The sequence below is a fragment of the Solanum dulcamara genome, chromosome 9 (genome assembly GCF_947179165.1).
Source record: "Solanum dulcamara chromosome 9, daSolDulc1.2, whole genome shotgun sequence".
NCBI lineage: Eukaryota > Viridiplantae > Streptophyta > Magnoliopsida > Solanales > Solanaceae > Solanum > Solanum dulcamara.
The window spans coordinates 73,821,286-73,841,458 of NC_077245.1; the positions used below are offsets into that span (position 1 = coordinate 73,821,286).

The window sequence follows — 20,173 nt, forward strand, 5'->3', positions numbered from 1 at the left end:
ACAGCTCTTATATTAATTAGCAGTACGTTCTTTATTTTCTTTTATTTTACCAAAAAAAAAAAACATACCATGTGATGCCAATGTGTACAATACGTGTGATTATACAATGTCAACTCATAAAAAAAAATATAAAAAAATTCCCTAAAACTCCTATAAATACCACACACTTTCTCATTTCCAAATAATCACAACACACTATCAACCTTTGTGCTTATTATATCCTCTTTAAGCCTTCAATTTTGTTTTTTGACCAAAAATGGCTAGTTTTGAAAGCCCTCTAGGCAGAGAACAAACATTTGCATTTTCAGTCACTTCCCAAAATGTTGACAATAATAGCCAATCCAACAAATTTGATTTGCCAGTTGACTCAGAGCACAAGGCAAAATCAATCAAAATCTTTTCATTTGCACAACCCCACATGAGATCTTTTCACTTAGCTTGGATTTCATTTTTCACTTGTTTTATTTCCACTTTTGCTGCTGCTCCTTTAGTTCCAATTATTAGGGACACCCTTAATTTAACGCGTGCAGATATTGGTAATGCAGGGGTTGCGTCTGTTTCCGGTAGCATTTTCTCTAGACTAGTCATGGGGGTACTATGTGACTTAATTGGTCCAAGATATGGTTGTGCATTTCTCAATCTTTTAACTGCCCCTATTGTTTTCTCTGTTGCTTTTATCTCAAATGCAGAGGGATACATAGCTATGAGATTCTTAGTTGGATTTTCGTTAGCCACATTTGTGTCGTGTCAATACTGGACAAGCGTTATGTTCAATAGCAAGATTATTGGACTCGTTAACGGTGTGGCAGGGGGGTGGGGTGACATGGGGGGTGGTGTTACTCAACTCCTCATGCCTTTTCTTTTTCATGTAATTAAATTAACTGGGGCTACTCCGTTCATTGCTTGGCGTATCGCGTTTTTTATTCCGGGATGGTTACATATTATTATTGGACTTATGGTCCTAATTCTTGGTCAAGATTTACCTGATGGAAACCTTAGTACTCTCCAAAAAAAGGGTGATGTTGCTAAAGATCAATTTTCAAAGGTTAGATTACGCCCTGTATATATACACGTACAAATAAATGTACTCGTTAGGAACATATATGGACTGATTTTCGTTTATTTTTCTCTAGGTTCTTCGAAATGCAGTGACAAATTATAGGACATGGGTATTTTTCCTCCTCTATGGGTTTTCCATGGGAGTTGAACTTTGCATCAACAATGTCATAGCAGAGTATTTTTACGACAAGTAAGCTCTTTAAATGTAACGCATCATTTCAACTTATTGCCGTAGAATTGAACTTATATACACTATTGGTATACAATGTTATTTTTATAAGTGATCTGATAGTTTGAAGTACGTTGACAGGTTCAATTTGAAGCTACACACGGCGGGAATGATAGCTGCAACATTTGGGATGGCGAATTTTGTGGCTCGTCCTTTTGGGGGATATGCATCGGATGTAGCAGCCCGAAAATTCGGGATGAGAGGAAGGTTATGGGTCCTATGGATAGTCCAGACAACAGGAGGAGCCTTCTGTATCTGGTTGGGCCAGGCTGAATCACTTCCCATCGCGATAGTTTCAATGATCCTCTTTTCAATCGGTGCCCAAGCCGCGTGTGGTGCAACCTATGGTATCATTCCTTTTGTATCGCGAAGATCATTGGGCCTGATTTCTGGGCTCACGGGTGCTGGAGGCAATTTTGGGGGCGGGTTAACACAATTATTATTTTTTTCAACTACGCAATTTTCTACAGGTATGGGGCTAACATGGATGGGGTTAATGGCGATAGTGTGTACCATACCTGTGGCATTTATACATTTTCCACAATGGGGGAGTATGTTTTTTCCAGCATCGAATGATGGAAACTATAATGAAGAGAATTATTATGAATCAGAATGGACACAAAATGAAAAACAAAAAGGGCTACATCTTGCAAGTGTTAAGTTTGCAGAAAATAGCCGATCTGAACGTGGGAAAAAACAGATTGTTACATCTGTAGCCACTTCAACTTACTCTAGTAGTCCAGAACATGTTTAACTATTAGAATAAAATTAATGAATGTATTTTGTAATGTTTAATTAGTGGAGTATGATTGGTTGTTTTAATTCACAAATACAACCATGAATCCATATATATATATATATATATATATTTTTTGTTTTGCGTTTTCTTTCATGTACTGATGTATTTTTTTTTATGTAATTAATATAATTGATGAGCAATAACATTTCTCTTTTAATTAGTATATGACTCATTTGATTGACGAACTCCAATTGACCTATATTACTTAGAAGATTTTCCTTTGGTGAACTTCCCCACAAAGTTTTGGAAAGTGCTTTTTGAAAAAATTAAGTATTTTTAGAGAGCAGAGTGTAGTTTGTGTTTGACTAATCAATTTAAAATATAGGTTCTCAATACTAGAGAAGAATTTGAGTTTGGCTAAGATCCCAAAAATGCTTCTACGAAAAAAACTATTTTTTTTAGTTTTTGAAAACCAGATTCTTTTATTTATAATTTTATATTTATGCAAGATATATAAAACGTAGAATAAAATACATGTATTTTTTACAAAACACACATAAGAGTAAGTAAAGACAAAAGGAGCCCATAAATTAAGCAACCCCACATAGTAATATTTAAACAAATTTTATTCACTACATCGCGATCGATCCCCACTTTATTTTTCACCGATTAAACAATTTCTCCATTATAATCCTACATAACTTTGTACTCGAGGGATATAACAACAATAATAATAACATATTTAATTTAATCTCACAAATAAGATTTGGGGACTTACGTTCACCTTGTGTAATGTAGAGAGACTATTTCCAAGGAATATATATACGCTAGAAAGGATAGCTTCTAGTCTTAGGAGAATCTGCAATTTTGAGAGTTTTTTCATTGAGTTTTTGAGCCTTCTTGCTCCTTATCTCCACTCTCATACTTTCACTCTTCTCAATTTTGTCATAAGGTTCCTTCTTGATCTTCATGGATGATCCTTTTAATTTCATCTTCAACCTTATCATCAACCTCTCTAACCCCATCATCCTGTAAAACACTATAGAAAAAAAAATAGGAATTAGCGACTACAGAAAAATTTTGTAGCTAAATAGCAAAAGTCTTCATAAAAAAATTGTTATCTATGATTGAATCATCGACGAAATACGAAATTCGTAGCTTATTAAATTCCTTCTTTTTTTGTGGTGAAATAAATTCAACTACAAGTTTATACAAAGAAAGGAGAAGCTAAGATATATACGTTTGTTAGATGATATATAACGAAGGAGAAACTAATTCCATATAATTATATATGCTTTGTAGCACTAGAAGATTTAATAATGTATGGACTTTGACAATTGCAAAGTAAACAAGATAGAGATAGAGCAACCTATAAGATAATAGGAATATAAATGTTTGGCTGAATATAAATCATAGTTTAAGAAGATTTTTTTTAACACTTATGGTCTAAAATAAGTCCTAAAAGTTCCTGTAACTATAAATTATCTTATTAAAAATAAAAAAGAGTGTTTAAAATTAAATTATTACTAAATATTTTAAAAGACATCATTCTTTATATAATTGTGTAAAAAGAGAAAGATTTCACATAATTGAGACAAATAACCTATATTTTTTTTTAATCTTTTAGCGAGCATCAAAATTATATAAGTTTATTTAAGTTGTCAATGAAAGTATAATATAATTAATCTATAATTGCGCAATAGGGAATTGTAAATGTTATAATAAACAAATACAGTTTAGACTTTAGAGGATATGGATATAAACAAACACGAGCGTTTGATGTCATCATCAAACGTAATATTGTGGTGGAATGATAAGTATGCTACTTAATTTTTAATCATATGTCTTAGATTTGAGTTCTAAAAATAGAATCATCTTTGAAGGATGAGCGATTTATTTTCCAAAAAAAAAAATTAATACAAATCTAAATTAATCAGACCTCAAAAAAATATCGGACACCAAATAAGAAATCGAAAATTTCTGACGTCATTTGAGCAATAAGATAAGTCAAAAGAAATTTAATTAATAAAAACATATTTAAAGTCAACTAAGGTACGGCAAATACGGTGCCGTACCCCTTCATTTTCGATAATTTAATTTAATTTAATTTAATTATAAAGAGAGACAAAAGTAGCTTTCATGACAACAAATTATTTGATTATCGTCCAATAATTAACTTTTTAAATATTCTAGGTCGTAGACCAAATGAATTAATCATACTTGTGTATATGCAATAATATGACCAACATCGCTTATTTCATTGTTTTGAGATCATAAAATACGAATTCATGAATTTGATTATTTTCATATAAATTAGTATATGTTAATTTTTTTGAATTTGATTGACGAATTTCATTTAATTGAAATTTGATGTATTCTTCAAAAATGTCTTGATGACTAATATACTCACCATATTTGCTATGACTAACATAATTTATTTTGATATTTCGTGATCATAAAATCTGAATTTATTTGATTTTTTTTGTGTGCATTATTAAAATATGTTGGTTTTCCTTACTTTGATTGACGAACTGCATATAAATAGATGCTAAAAAGGCACATAACAATTTTTGTCATTGAATTAGTGAACCTTATTACAAATTTGATCCTCAATAGTATTTGACTAAGCACTTTAATTTAAAATTAAATCGTGATGGCAAAAAATTTGACAAATATAGACCATACTTTGTAAATTAAAATCCAAAGAGTAAATACAAAAAAAGAGGGGGGAGGGGGGGTTTACATATAACCTTACTTTCACCAAAAATAAACAAATAAATAAATAAAAATAAAACACTAGGATTGCTTCAGCTTCGTTATTACTTTAATTTCCAAAAGAAAGTGTATACGTAGTTATTAAGATATCTTGGTAAATCAGAAATCATTAATTTTTATAAAAATAAATTATCGTATTGCTAAAAAATTTATTAAGTCCCTTGAAAATAACTAAATTATTTGACAATTCATATGACTTTCTCAAAGCAGCTACGTATATAATTTAATTATATGTATCTTTTCTTCTTTTATTAAAGAGTAAATAATTTAATAGTGTTATGTTGGAGTATAGTTTATCCAATATGTGCTTATAATTAGATGATCTTATATATATAATAAAGAATAATGATCGTTTAACAGAAATAACTAACAATCGATAAATATTGACAAGATGAAAAGCCAACTTACTTGGTTTGATTTAGTTCCAATAACTTAATTAGGGCGTTCACGGTTTAGGTAAAAATCGATTCAAACCAAAAAACTAAATCAAATCAATCAAATAAATCGATTTTTTAATTTGGTTTGGTTTGGTTTAACATTTTTAAAAATTGATAATATTTAGTTTGATTTTGGTTTAGTTCAAAATAAATCGAAGAAATAACCTAACCGAACCAACAACATATATCTATCTATCTATATATCTATATCTATATCTATATCTATCTATCTATATATCTATATCTATATCTATATATAAACATTCTTTATGCAAAAAAATGCAGCACACTAATTTAAAATAGTAAGGTATGATGAGTCTTTTATTTGTATAATTATATCATTAGCTTATGCATTATTCAGTAAGTTTATGTTGTTTGGTACAATGGATTAGCTAATAATATAAGTAGGAAGTTGAACATAATTAAAGTTCTGGTATAAGAATTATAAGATCCAAAATGACACGAAAATAATTTATTTTTTTTGAATGAATTATTGTCTTTTTTCCTCTTTTGAATGAATCATTTCTTTTATTATTGTGTATGGTCTATGGTTAATAACCAAACGAAACCAAACCAAACCGAAATCGATAACAACCAAACCGATGAATGTATATTTTATTTGGTTTAGTTTGATTTTAATAATTTTAAAACTAATTAAATTGATTTGATTTTGATTTTAATTTTGACCAATGACCAATCCAAACCGACCCGTGAACACCCGTCCTTAACCTTTTTATAAACACCCTTCATGAACATTATTGAAACTTTTCTAATTAATTGTTTTCGAAATCTTCAAGGTCCAAGAGTGTTTTGGTCTTATTCCTTTTCTGGGAACAGGATAGAAAAAAAATATTATATGGCAACTGTATAATATAATTTTCCAAAGTGTTATTTGGTAGAATTGACTCTCATGATTTTTTTTAGAATCCAACAAACCATGAGCTCTTGGAATATTCAAATAAAGTGTACAAACATAACCAAGAAACCACTATGTACATTTTTATTCGCTCCACCCCGATCTTTACATCAAATTAAGTTATTTCATAATTGAAGTGAGAATGCATACTAATAATTAACCATACTTACATAATGAAAGCTCATCTACAAGACATATCTTAAACGTTTGTTATATTTGTGCAAACATCGAGTATAAGTAGGTTCTTTTTTTCTTCCATCACACGCGATTTGGCGTTACGTTAGGCGGAGTAGGTGCTGAACCCACGCGCTTTCCGCGCTCCGACCGGCTATTCTCGGCGAACTTGATACTGTTTTGGTGCATCCCCTTTTTCTTCTCATCCTCAGTATACTCAGAAGTGAAATAATGTTCTTCAGTACCTTTAACAGGATCTTTAGATGGAGGCAAAAACATACTACCCCATTGTGGAAAATGAACTAAAGATACTGGAAGCGTACACGCGATGATCATGATCCCCATGTACGTTAGCCCTGTTCCTGTCGAGTACCTTGTGCTCGTGAAGAATAATAATTGTGTCAATCCCGAACCAAAATTGCCTCCAGCTCCAGTCATACCCGAGATTATACCTAATGATCTTCGCGAAATAAAAGGAATGATACCAAATGTTGCACCACATGCTGCTTGTGCACCTATTGAGAATATGATCATCCAAGTAATAGCCAAAGGTAGTGTGTTAGCCCTTCCAAGAAGAAAACAGAATACACCACCAAGTGTTTGTAAAATCCATAAGGTCCATAGTCTGCCTCTCATCCCGAAACGTTTGGCTGCAACATCTGATGACCATCCTCCAAATGGTCGCGCTAATAGGTTAGCCATACCAAACGTTGCAGCGATGATTCCAGCCGTGTGAAGCTTCAGATCAAATCTACACAAAAAAAAAATGAAAAAAATCGATTCAATTTCTTTAATATTGATGTTCATAACGTAAAGGTTAGGGAAAAAAAAATCAAACCTATCGAAGAAGTACTCAGCAATAACATTATCTGTAGTCAATTCAACTCCCATTGAGTATCCGTAAAGCAGGACAAAGATCCATGTCCTGTAATTTGTTGCAGCATACCATAATATCTATGAAAAGACAGATAAAGTAACTATTAGCGATATATAGTTGATATGTACTAGATCCAATCTCAAATACAACGATCTTACTCACCTTTGAGAATTTATCTTTAGAAACGTCACCTTTCTTTTGTAAAGAAGCAAGGTTACCATCAGGCAAATCTTGGCCAAGAGTTAACACCAAAATTCCCATAATAACATGAAGCCATCCAGGAATAAAAAATGCAATTCTCCAAGCAGTAAATGGAGTGGCCCCCGCTCTACGTATTATATCGTAGAGCAAAGGCATAATAAGTTGAGTAGCACCGCCACCCATATTCCCCCATCCTGCAGCTGTCCCATTAACAAGTCCAATAATCTGACTATTAAACATCGTACTCATCCAATACTGACATGACACAAATGTCGCGAGTGAGAATCCAATCATAAACCTCACAGCAACGTACCCCCCAGCCGATGACACAAAAGACATACAAAAAACAGCAGGGGCGGATAACATTATAAGAAACGCGCAACCATATCTAGGACCTAACATGTCGCAAATCACGCCCATCGCGAGCCTAGACAGGATACTACCCGAAACAGAGGCAACTCCAGCATTACCAACATCCATTTTAGTTAAATTAAGATTGTCCCTAATAACAGGGACTAAAGGGGCAGCAGCAAAAGTCGAAACGAAACAAGTGAAAAATGAAATCCATGAGAGTTGAAACGTTAGGCCATGAGGTTTCGAAAACGAATAAAATTTAAAAACTTTAGCCTTATGTTCAGAATCAACAGGAATTTTAAAATTGGCAGAAGTATCAGTTGGTACAATTGGGGAAGCTACTGAAAATGCAAGAACTGGTTCTCTACCAGTTACACCATGCATAGAACTTCCTGGTGATCCTTCAATATCACCCATTTTAGGCAAAAAAAGAAACAGAGTGATTAAAATGGTAATTAAGCAAGGTTGGTAATTAATTACGGATTTGCTTGATGTATTTAATATGTTGTGACAATTTTACGTGTGTTTATATAGGTCTTAAAAGTAACCAATGGAGATTCTGAATGGTCACAATTAATTTAATTAATTAATTGGAATCCATTTTGCCGCATCTAATTATGAATAGTGTTTGTACTTATCGTATATCCCAAAGGTTCATCATCATTTTAGTAGGAATTAACTTATTAGCTATTAACTTAACTAATAGTTATTGTTCCAGATTTAGGTGTGTTCGTATGGAGAAAAACATTTTCTCCAATTTTACACAAATAAATTATGGTTTGTGTCATTTAGGTTGACTCAGTTGATTTAGAGGTTGGTTATCCAAACAGATGACCCGAAATCAATCCCCCCTTAATACCTTTTGAGTCGAGTTTGTCGCATAGCCCGCATAGGACTTGCTTAGTGCAGTTTATATCCCCTATATGGTTTGCAGGTTATTACACAATAGGGGGTTTACCCGCTGCGCACAAAGTGCTCACCCGAATGACAGAGGCTATGGCAGAAGTTGTAGCGACTGCGAATTATCGTGGGGTTCCAAAAAAAAAATCCTGATTTGGGTTAAAATTATTTGAACCCACGCTTCTAGTACTAGATCCGCCCTTGCAATAAAACTCAGTAGTTTCGATTAAAGACGTTTTATATTGAAAACACACTAGATAGGTATAAATAATATCGTACTTCTGAACTGAGGAAATCAAATGAACTATGCGTTCAGAAAATACTGAACCCACAAAGTTAAAATCATGGATCCGGCTTCTTCAAACTTTTTTTTCGATTTATTTCATGCTAATGAATAGCAAATACAACAAAATTATTAGATAACTTTTTTCCATCTGTCATAGTTTTGGTAAACAGAGTTAGTTAATATTTATTGCTGGTGAAAGGTGACAGATATTTTATGAAATTAATTGAGGTGCACGAAAACTGGCTTGAACAACATTATTATAAAAAAAAATAAAAAATTATATAGTATTCAAAGCAAGAGTTAGATGCATGGTAACATTATGAAGATGGTACACAATTCTGGTGAGTGGTTATCATTAGTCTAACCTATTAGTTTTTTTTTTGTTTAAATAATTTTTCCAATAATAATCCATGATAAACTTTAGTTAGTTGTTGTTTACCTGGTCAATATTGAGCTCTGGCAAATTTCAATCATTAAAATTAAGGTCATTTTATTAATTTGGTTTAAGATAAGGTACAATTATATATAAGTTCAATGTATAGGGCAACTTACAAGTCTATCAAGAGCCAAGATAAGCACAACACTCATTCCTTAGACTATATATAGATAACGCATTTGAATCATGAAAACAACAGTAAAATTATCTCGTTTAATTTATAGATCGCGGATTCGTTTTGCGAAAATAACCACTCATATTTGCACTTTGATAAACTTTTACATACACATCCTTTAGAGTGATGTCCTTCCCTGAACCCTATAAAAATACAATATATTTTGTGCTCCGGCCTGCATTAGTCATTCATTTGACCTTGGCTTCATCTTTGGATATTATCATTCTAGGATGTGTTTGGTGGTAGAAAATATTTTTCACGGAAATAGTTTTCTTATTTATTTTATAGGGTTTAGCAAATTAAATATGCAAAATATATTATTTTAAAAATATTTTTTTATAATTTAAATAAATATTATGAGATAATCGAGATGAAGCGTGGTGATCAGGGTTAAGGGAGGTAGGGGTATGGAGTGGGTGTAGGGATGAGGGTAGAAGACAATCAATTATTTTCTTATTTGTTGTTTCTTAAAGAAAATATTTTAAAATATGATCAAATCATTTATTAATAATTGAAAAATATTTTCTTCCGCACCAAACACATCTTGAATAGTGAATGATTATAATGTGTCTGACTAATCAGATGGGTACATAGAATTAATTCCCAAATTAATTTCTAATTAATAATCCATGATTGAACTTTAATTTATTTAATTGAGTTGACAATTAGGAAAAGCTCAATATACGGAACCAAACAAAGTACATTCGACATTACTAATTAATAATCCATATTTTAAATTATATATTGAGTTATTTTCAGATAATCACTCAATTAATAATTAATTGTTAAAAAAAATTACTTTATGAGATAATAATTATTAATTAAGAACGAGATTAATAAAATAGAAATTCTAGTTTTAAGAATATTTATCTTGGAAAAGTCATTAACAAAATTATATTTAAGTGTTTTTATTAAAATAGAGTTTATTTAAAGGAGCTAAACCCCTAATATATATATATATAAAAGTTATGACTTATAAAAAGATAACTATCCGTATAGATGCCGTACTTCATTTTATATTTTTATTATTATTTCTGAGCCTCGGCGGCGGACATATTTGATATTTTTATTAACGTCCAATTAAATCTATATTCACAGATTATAGACCTTTTTTTTAGGCGATGCTCTCAATAATATTTTTTCAATTTTCAGGAATTTAAACTCAAGACCTCATATCAAAAATGAAGAAATTTCATGTATTTCATTGTAATCCATTTTATGGAGCGAAAATTTATGTTAATCGAGGCTCTAAAATAAATATTAAATGTCGAATAATAATAAAAAAGTTAGGTCTGGCACATATAACTTACGTTGAATGTCACAATAACATAGGATATAATGTCATAATCTTAATACTAATAAATTTACTATTAGATGGGTCACAAAATAGGAAGTTAGAATTATTTTGATTTTTGTGTGTGTATTATTAGTTCATGAATTTTTAAGAGTGTGCGTGATTATGTTTGAGCTCAAATTTTATGGGTCTATTTGTGACGGTCTAATAAATGATACTCATACGGCCTAATAAATGATACTCATGGTTTCAAGGGCAGATGTTTTTTTTTTTTGGAGTTTATAGGTTACAAAATATGAATTCAAGATTTTTCGTATATGTTAGTTCATAAATTTTCTGAAATATGTGTGAGCGGCTCTGTTTGAGCTCAAAATTATCTATTCATTCGAGACAGTCTAGTAAATGATACTCATAATTTTCTTGGGGCAAACCATCGCATTTTTTGGTGTTTATGTGTCAAAGATAGAAATTCAAAATTATCTCAATTTTTCGTGTGTATTAGTCCATAAATTTTTGAATATGTGTGACCACTCTGTTTGATCTCAAATTTTATGGGCCCATTCATGCCGACTTAGTAAATGATGCTCATAACCTCTTAGGTGCAGTCGTGCAGTCGCCGCTTTTTTGTTGTTTATGGGTTAGAAGACAAGAATTCAAGATTATTTCATTTTTGTGTGTGTATTAGTCCATGAATTTTCAAAGTATATGTGACTGACTCTGTTTGAACTCAATTGTTGTAGGTCTATTCGTGACAACCGAGTAAACGATACTCATAAATTTTCAAGAGAAAACATCGTTTTTTTGGAGTTTATGGATCACAAAACAAGAATTAAGAATTATTTCGACTTTTTGGGTGTTTATAGAAATTCATGAAGTTCTTGAAATTTGTGACCGATTATGTTTGAGCTTAAATTTTGTGGATCCATTCGTGACTACCTAATAAGTGATACTCATAGTTTTCAGGGACAGACATCGCTTTTTTTGATATTCATGAATCACAAAATAGAAATTCAGGATCATCTCAATTTTTCGTGTGTAAAATATGTGTGATCGACTGTGTCGAATTCATTTTTTGTGGATCCATTTATGACGACCTACTAAATGATACTTATAGTTTTTTAGCAGTCAAACAAAGTCGGTGTGTCATATTTCAAAAGTTTCATGGACTAATGCACACAAAAGACTGAGATAATCCAAAATCCTTGCAACTCAAGCCACCCTATCTCTGAGCTCCAATATGAATAAAACCTCTTTATGAGTCACCATTAAAGGATGTGGTGCAGCGGATGAGACTCCTCTTTCCTTAACCAGAGGCGAGCCTCAGTTATGGAAAAATTCTTGGTAGAAAACACTTCCCCAAATGGGGTCCTACACGACACTAATCCAAATTAGTCGGACTCCAATGCAAATACCGAACACTTAACGAAAAAAAAAACTCTTTATGAGCCTTTCCTCATCCAATACAAGTAGTATAGCATCTTTCAAACTTCTCAATTATCTAATATACATAATACATAAGTTTTCGAATCTCTTTGACACACAGATAAAACTTTTTGTTTAACAGAACAGTTTGCTCGAAATTGTTTTAAATGTAAATTCAAAGTGTAGCATTCTTGTTTTTTCTTTTAAGAAAAATTAATCCAAATAGCCGCTCACTCAACCGCTTGAACTATAGATAACCATCAAATGTATAGTATATGTACAATTCATGTATAAATTGTATATAACCATATATAATTAGTGCATAAACTATATATACCGATTAGAAAAAGGAAACGGTGAATCTGGAAGACTATTTGTATAAAGATCCCTTTTCAGAATGAAGAGTATATAATTGTAAAGGTCATCACACATGATGAATATAAGGTAATCAAACATATGCCAGAGTCTAATGCACAACAATGAAACTTTGCTAAAGTCATACTAACAGCAGACATGACTACTTTTTTAACCATACTGCAAAAGTAAAAAATTTCGAAACTAACCGCGATCTAATTTTGATTGTTTCAAGTCCAAGGGCGATCGCGATCCTAATTTTATCTACTTTCACAACCAAGTGTGAAGAAATAAACGTTTTCCTGCAGATCAATTGCTGTGTATTTACCTCTCTATCTATTGTTTCCATCAAAACGAACAATCAGGCGTTGCTGCTACTTCCTCCTCTCCTTTCAACTGGTTTGTAAAGCACGACAGTAACATACTTTGAGCGAAAACGAGATGTTACACCGACTGCCACGACTGGTCCCGGAGCTGGTCTGTTCTCGAGGTAGAGATGGTTTAGAACCACGTGTTGTGGTGATGGCAAATCTGCAGATTGCTCTCTAGTCACACTGTGGTGGTTCAATACGGTATTGTGCAGATGTGTTGGAACCATTGGTGGTTCACGCTCATCATCTTCGTTTCCAGGATGTACGTTGTTGTAACTCGCATCGGGTGATCTTGGTACTTCGAAACCTGTCACGATGGCTTCATCCTGTGTGCATAATTTGGATTAAGGCATAGTTTAATGAAACAATGGTACAGTCACTATGTATGAAATGTGCAACTTACTTGAGCTTCGCCATACTGATGTGGTTGATTCATGTTTCTTCAACGACGAGTCGCACAAACTGAAATAGAGAGATGGAATCCTTTAATTGACATGATTCAAAGCCTTAAATTAGTTCAGGTAAACATTGAACGTATACTTAAAAGATATGTATCATAAATGGAAACCAAGAAAAAGCATAATTACGCAATTCAAATGAACAAAGACAGTGGTACAATTAAAATTACGTTTCCGGGATATACAAGGCACCTGCAGTGGAAGAGAATGACCTAGTTCAATGATGGTTTTTAATTCAAGAAGACCAAATTCAAGGTTTCAAGCATTTCTTTTCTACTGTAGAATCTTCTCATAAATATGTGCAACAAGATCCTAATCCTATACGTAGAATCCGAAGAATTACTTACCTAAGGTTAAACGTTTATTCAAGATTTACAGAGCTATTCTCCGAGAACATGTCAAGTCAAAGTGAGCAACACACGATTGCAGCTATGAACTTACACAGATGCCTCCTCAATGTGTATCCAAGAGAGAGATAAATAGAGTTTCACAGGACATTAGACAAGATTAAATCTTGTTACTAATTCCAATGAAAATAAGAAATAATGATTTGTCCTTTTAGCACTAGAACGAGTTCCTTCAAGCTGATACGCGCTTATCCACAAAATTTGCTGCACCGGACTCGCACTCTCCTAGCTTAAACTCCAATTTAGGAAATTCCACACAAACATAATCAAACTCAATCTTCCCAACTAGATACCTCAACCTATCCAAAAATCAGAGTAACATCGATCGAAGAACTTCTAATTCCACCTTCACAAATAACTCTTCCAAATATTAGTCAACAAACTAAACACCACCGACCAATATTCAAAACTTAAATATCTAAACTTTAACTTTATTCTGAAAATGGAAACACATGAGCTTCAATAGCATTCTCCATGTTCTAGAAGTAGAAAAAGGAAGAGAAATCCATGTGAAAAAGGTAAGCACCGCCTTCAAGCTACAATCCACATAAGAAATTCTCTCCCAGCTCCCAAAATACTAGCAGTAACAGTTTTCCAAGGAAAAGGGGATGAAAATTTGTATGTGTCCTCACTAGGCATCACAAAGCATGATTGGATAAGAGACCAACATTACCCATTTCCACCTTAACTGCTTTCACAATTAAGCAAGGCCCTTAGCAAGGTTGATATAGGAGAAGATATTTGTCGTTGATGGTGGGTGGCATTGTCGGCAAGTATAGTGGGAAACGAAGATGCTTGTAAAAGAATGCTAGGCACCGTTAGGGAGTACCAATTAAGCATAATAAACCAGATTGAGTTTTTCTCTTGCTATTGGTTTCATTAGAATTCTCAAACTACCAAAAATAATTTGGAAACATAAATGAGAAATTTAGACCTTAAAACATGAGAATAGTGAATCCCTGGCCATTTAAAATGGAAAACTTCCTTGCCCGTCACTTTGTTCCCCGGGGTGCAATAGCTCTTAACAAAATCTGGAAAGCTAATCAACCTAATCAAGGTAGATCAGGCATAGTAGACTTCTAAACCCCCAGTGTCCCCTTGCGAAAGCTGTTGCGCCTCAGTGATGAGTCATATTTATATGTGTATTTATGTCTTTTCTCATGTTTGAATTATTGAGTGTTAAGTATTATATGATGTTATCCTCCCAGATTTGTTGTTTTGGTGATAGATATGCAAGGAGATAAGGAGGAAATACACAAGATTCAAGAATTGAAAAAATTGTTTGAAGTATTGTTGTGCACTAAACAGCCCCGATAGTTGCAGCGGTCAAGTTTTGGACGCTGCAATGTTCCTTCAAAACTTCTTAAACAGCCCCGAACGTCGCAGCAGTGGAGTTTTGGTCGCTGCGACGGCACAACCTTAATGCAATTTTTTCAGAATTTTAATTATTAGGGTTGGGCGAGGCCCGAGGGATATAAATAGAAGTTGGAGAGTTACAGACGGGAGGCCGCACACTGCCAGATGCAGTTTTTCGGGAGAAATAGAGAGAAAAGAAGACTGAATTCAAGATTTTCAAGGAGGATTCAAAAGATTGTGTTTCTCCTAAACCTTCTTCCCTTAATCTTGTGTGATGAACATGATGACTCTTAACTTTTCCATGATAGTTTTTACTCCATAGCTTTCTCGTAATTGAGTTTTGATGAAACCTATGATTTCGGTTATAAAACCACAAAGGGCCCCAATTCCGTGCGTACAAAAAAATAGATGTCCACTTTTACTTGTCTTGTTTAGAAAATCAATAGATAATTTTTCACTTAGATCCTAATTTACCCCTATTATTATCTATATTCATTTTCCAAATCATAGAATTTATTATATTCGAAGGGTGATATAGTAAATTGTCATTCTATGTATTCCTCCTTGAGGGGTGTGCCAAGTCAATACTGAACAAGTAAAAATGAAAAGAGAGAGTAAATTGTCCACCAAAAGTTTCAATTATGAAATGACCACAACCACAAGTACCTAATTTATTTGACTCTATCTGGCCTCTAATATTCTCAAAATAAAATAATGACCCGCATGAAAACAAAGTTGAAAACATGACCTACTCCATCTTGACTTAATGATCAGCTGATGACCGCATAATGGCTTAACCAAGCACAAAAAATGAGACGCTAAATAGGGTTAAATACATATAATTTAAACAAGAAGCTATTGGAATAACAAGACCTATATATAGATGGAACACATACACATTTACATAATCCTACCCCTACTTCCATATATGTTGCACTCGATACCACATTCCAACTGGTTACCATAAAAAAAGTCCCAAATAGGCAGCAATTCAAGCATCGATAATATCCCATACATTCACAAACCATTAAAAAATAAATGTGAAAGAAACTAGTTGTGATTGAGTCGTAGTTGTTATATTTTTTAAACTATCCCAAGAATTCTGCCAAAGATAAGAGCATGTCTTCGATCGTGACAACTCAACCAACTGTTTTTAATAACTGATGTCAAAAAGTTAGAATTATCCATCCGCAAGTTTGTCCTAACAAATTCAAAAGCCTTAGCTATTGGTTTAACCTTTCCACTCCACCAAACAGCCTTGTCTCTCTTCCAACTCATTTCCATAAGCCAAAAACAACTACGCTTCAATCCCAAACAAATTGGGGTCAGCTATATGAATCTTCACTGACCATGTTGCACCATTTAAGCTCGTCTTAGATCATATTAAACCCCGCTTATGTCAGCTTACTCAAATTGCTGGTCACAAATCACGATAAAGGACGAGTGTTGTGGAAGGTTGACCACCATCTCAAAACTAGTTAATTTATGATGAAACAAAAAGCTAAACTATTCCACAAATTCTCCGTTTTGTTAATGTCGTTCGTAGAGCAAGGTTACACAGAAGACTTACTGAAAGTTAATTGATAATGGCTCTCCCCAGGAAGGTGCTTGCACACCAACACACACACATATATGATTAGATTTAACTAAAATGACTAATCTAATTTCAGAAACTTCCTCGAGGACCAACTATGTTTATCATAAATTCTTTTAAACCTTGATGACAGCAGTGCGTACCATAATCACCATCAAATCTCCTCCCCCAACTAACATTTGTAATCTATTATGCAAATTTTAGCTCCTTTCAACCCATTTCTTTTGGTTTTCATCTTTAAGCGTCCACACTTCTAAGCAAGCATCCACTATTGCACTCTTTTAAATACTTTTATTTTTCTTTCCTGATTAGTAGTGCATTCTTCACTATCATACAGAGCAATTGTACTCGTAGCTCATTAGAACGTATAACTAATTTTACATGTAATTTAGGGGGAGAACACCTACACATGGAAACAATGCTCAAATGCAGATGCTACAGAAACTCTTGCCTTCTCCATTAAGTGCTAATAACTTATCTACCAAGCTAAACACCATGTGCTTTCCATGCTAAAGTGCAGATGCTACATGAACTCTTTCCTTCCCCATGATTAAGTGCTAATAACTTATATGCCATGTAAAACACCATGTGCTTACCATGCTCAAGTGCAGATGCTACGTTGACTCTTTCCTTCCTCCATGATTAAGTGCTAATAACTTATCTACCATGTAAAACACCATGTGCTTTTCATGCTCAAGTGCAGATACTACGTGAACTCTTTCCTTTCCCATGATTAAATGCTAATAACTTATCTACCATGTAAAACACCATGTGCTTTCCATGCTCAAGGGAAGATGATACTTAAACTCTTTCCTTCTCCATGATTAAGTGCTTATAACTTATCTACCATGCAAAACATCTCGTGGCTGCACAATTCAATCACACTTCTTTTAAGCCTAATAGCTAATTGAGACACATTTATCGTTCCTAAAAGATCTTCAAACAGGTGCTTGACAAAGAAACAAAATTCCTACTTCCTCCAAGTGCAGGATAACTCCAGTAACACAAAGCCTATCAAAAGTGGATAAAAGTTGCTTACCGGCAACTACACATTGAAAACTTGAAATATTAATAGACTTAAACAAAGATTTCTTTCTAAAATAAGAATGAACTACTTAGCCAACCTCCAAAAAGAAGATATAGAGGGAAAAATCAAAAGTCTCAAGAAGAGAACCAAATGATCTTTTAGCATTGAGTTCTAGTTCTCTATGGAATGATTAAAAACAGGAAGGTCAATAAATTAATAGCCCAAAAAGCTCATAATTTACCGTGTTGTTAATGCAGCTTCACCCAGGGGCAGAGCCCAGCATTGTAGTTACGGGTTCGGCAAAACCAGTAACTTAGGCTCAAACCCTATATTTGCATTAAGATTTTATTTAACATTTACAAACAATCTATACAGAACCACCACCACCAACAACAACATCAACATCAACAAGTGGGGTTTGGGGAGGGTAGTGTGTATGCAGACGTTACCCCTACCTAGGGAGGTAGCGAGGTTGCTTCCGATAAACCCTCAATAAGCAAAAAGAATTGTGATTTAGAACCCATAAATTACAAATCCTGCCTCTGTACCACCCCCCACCTCCCCTCACCCCAAAAAAGATCCAGTAAAAGAAGATATCATAGATAACATAAAACTTTAAGAAAGCTCTACTTAACACAATCATTCACATAGGGTATCTACACACATTGATTGTAAATGTCATCTTGATTCTACAACAAAGAACTACAAAGACAAACATTCATGAACTAATCTAACTTCCACATGCTACACTAACCTGATTCAACTTTCCTTTGGCTCTTCAATCATACATCAAAGAATTCAGCAGAACCAAAAACCCATCTGCACAAAAATCAATGGAAACCCAACAAAACTTTAATCCACCAAAAAACAAAAATTCACAAGAAGAACTACTAAACTAAAAAATCCAAGTTGATCCACAAGACACAAAGCAGAAAAAAAGATCAAGAATTTAGTAAAAATGATTTCTTTCAACACAAACTCTACAGAAACAGGAAAAGAAGCATATAAAAATCAAAACTTTAAGTTCACATGGAGCATAAAAGTAACCCCAAGAGCAAAAAACAAAGAATTTCACCTGAAAATGCCAGAAAAATCAAAACTTTAATCCACCAAAAAAAAAAAGCAGAAAACCCCAACAAGAACTACTAAACTAAAAAAACCAAATTGATCCATAAAACACAGAACAGCGAAAAGATCAAGAATTAAGTTTAAATGGTTTCTTTCAACATAAAATCTACAGAAACAAGCCTGAAAGTATATAAAAATCAAAACTTTAAGTTTACATAGAGCAAAAAACAAAGAATTTCACCTGAAAATGCCAGAAAAACAAAAGGGGTTCTGAAACTCTAAAACAAAGAAAACTAAAACAATCTTTATATAGAGTATCTCACCTAGAAGATTCCGCCTTAGAATCTAAAGAATCAAATTTACAAAATCACAAGAATTGTATTTTAGGGGAAAAAATAATTCTCCAAAGAAATAAAACTTCTTCCAAAAAAGGAAAAAAAGGAAAAAAAGAAAAATAGGAACACACAAAAGAAAAACAATTGAGCTTAAGCAAAAAGAGCAGATGGCCCAAGTTATAAAATATCTTAATTAAGAACTTGTCAAATTAAGAAAATAATTGAAATACTACATGAGATCTGATTATCTTGTTTAATTAACTTAATTTTACTTAATCTGTACAATGGGATTAGTGTTGGGAAAATGAGTCCATATGGGCAGGTTGAAATCTAATTCGTTTTTATACAAATATTTTTCAACTTGTCCATAACCAGAACTTTTAACAAAAGATTTCAAAATTTAAAAAAGTACACACGAACTAGCCGAAAAGAATTCGATATTTATTATTTATACATAAAAAAAATTAATCACGTATAAATAATTTTTCGTCATGTGGGTCCGCCACTGAGCTCAACCCGTCCTGTTTTTAAAATTAAAAAAAAATAATCAAACTGTCCATTTACCATCACTAGTTATGATATTAAATTATGAATTAACTTTGGACCATATATGTTTATTAACCAAACAAAAAAAATATAAAAATTTATTTGAATATCATATTGAACTTGAAACTAATATTTTTTTAAATACCCACTTACTTTGTAATAACTTTAGACATGTATCACATCTGAAGCTAGTTTTAACAAAGTCTAATTTCAGATAAATATATTTGAATGTTTTAAGAAAATGTAATTTCAGACATATATGTCTGATGTTTAAACCTAACTTCAAACATTGCTTGTTTTAAGTTTTTCGAATTGACAGGAGATGTAGAGGCATCAAGAAAGGCAATGGAACAATTATACAGTCCTAAAACTGCAAGGGGACT

At 32.9% G+C, this 20,173-nt stretch overlaps 3 protein-coding genes across 5 annotated transcripts; 1 reads left to right on the top strand and 2 right to left on the bottom strand.

Annotated features, from left to right (window-relative positions):
• Window positions 1–226: 226 nt before the first annotated feature.
• LOC129903132 (high affinity nitrate transporter 2.3-like) lies at window positions 227–2,042 on the top strand. The gene is made up of 3 exons (XM_055978632.1): window positions 227–1,045; window positions 1,134–1,249; window positions 1,370–2,042. The coding sequence occupies exons 1-3, from the start codon at window positions 257–259 to the stop codon at window positions 2,040–2,042; spliced, it is 1,578 nt and encodes a 525-aa protein (XP_055834607.1). The 5' UTR covers window positions 227–256.
• A 4,358-nt stretch (window positions 2,043–6,400) lies between these two features.
• Window positions 6,401–8,179, bottom strand: LOC129903131 (high affinity nitrate transporter 2.4-like). Its single transcript, XM_055978631.1, has 3 exons — window positions 7,369–8,179; window positions 7,168–7,283; window positions 6,401–7,080 (listed from the first exon to the last, which is right to left on the bottom strand). The coding sequence occupies exons 1-3, from the start codon at window positions 8,176–8,178 to the stop codon at window positions 6,414–6,416; spliced, it is 1,593 nt and encodes a 530-aa protein (XP_055834606.1). The 5' UTR covers window position 8,179; the 3' UTR covers window positions 6,401–6,413.
• A 4,458-nt stretch (window positions 8,180–12,637) lies between these two features.
• LOC129904592 (SNF1-related protein kinase regulatory subunit beta-3-like) lies at window positions 12,638–19,341 on the bottom strand. Of its 3 annotated transcripts, none has more exons than XM_055980156.1 (4): window positions 19,233–19,341; window positions 18,596–18,660; window positions 13,403–13,461; window positions 12,638–13,325 (listed from the first exon to the last, which is right to left on the bottom strand). In XM_055980156.1, exons 3-4 carry the CDS (start codon window positions 13,433–13,435, stop codon window positions 12,990–12,992), a joined length of 369 nt encoding a protein of 122 aa, XP_055836131.1. In that variant the 5' UTR covers window positions 13,436–13,461; window positions 18,596–18,660; window positions 19,233–19,341; the 3' UTR covers window positions 12,638–12,989. The 3 variants fall into 3 exon arrangements, with proteins under 3 accessions (XP_055836131.1, XP_055836129.1, XP_055836130.1); XM_055980154.1 differs by having other exon boundaries at window positions 19,151–19,239; XM_055980155.1 differs by lacking the exon at window positions 19,233–19,341 and adding an exon at window positions 18,917–18,937.
• Between the last annotated feature and the right edge of the window lie 832 nt (window positions 19,342–20,173).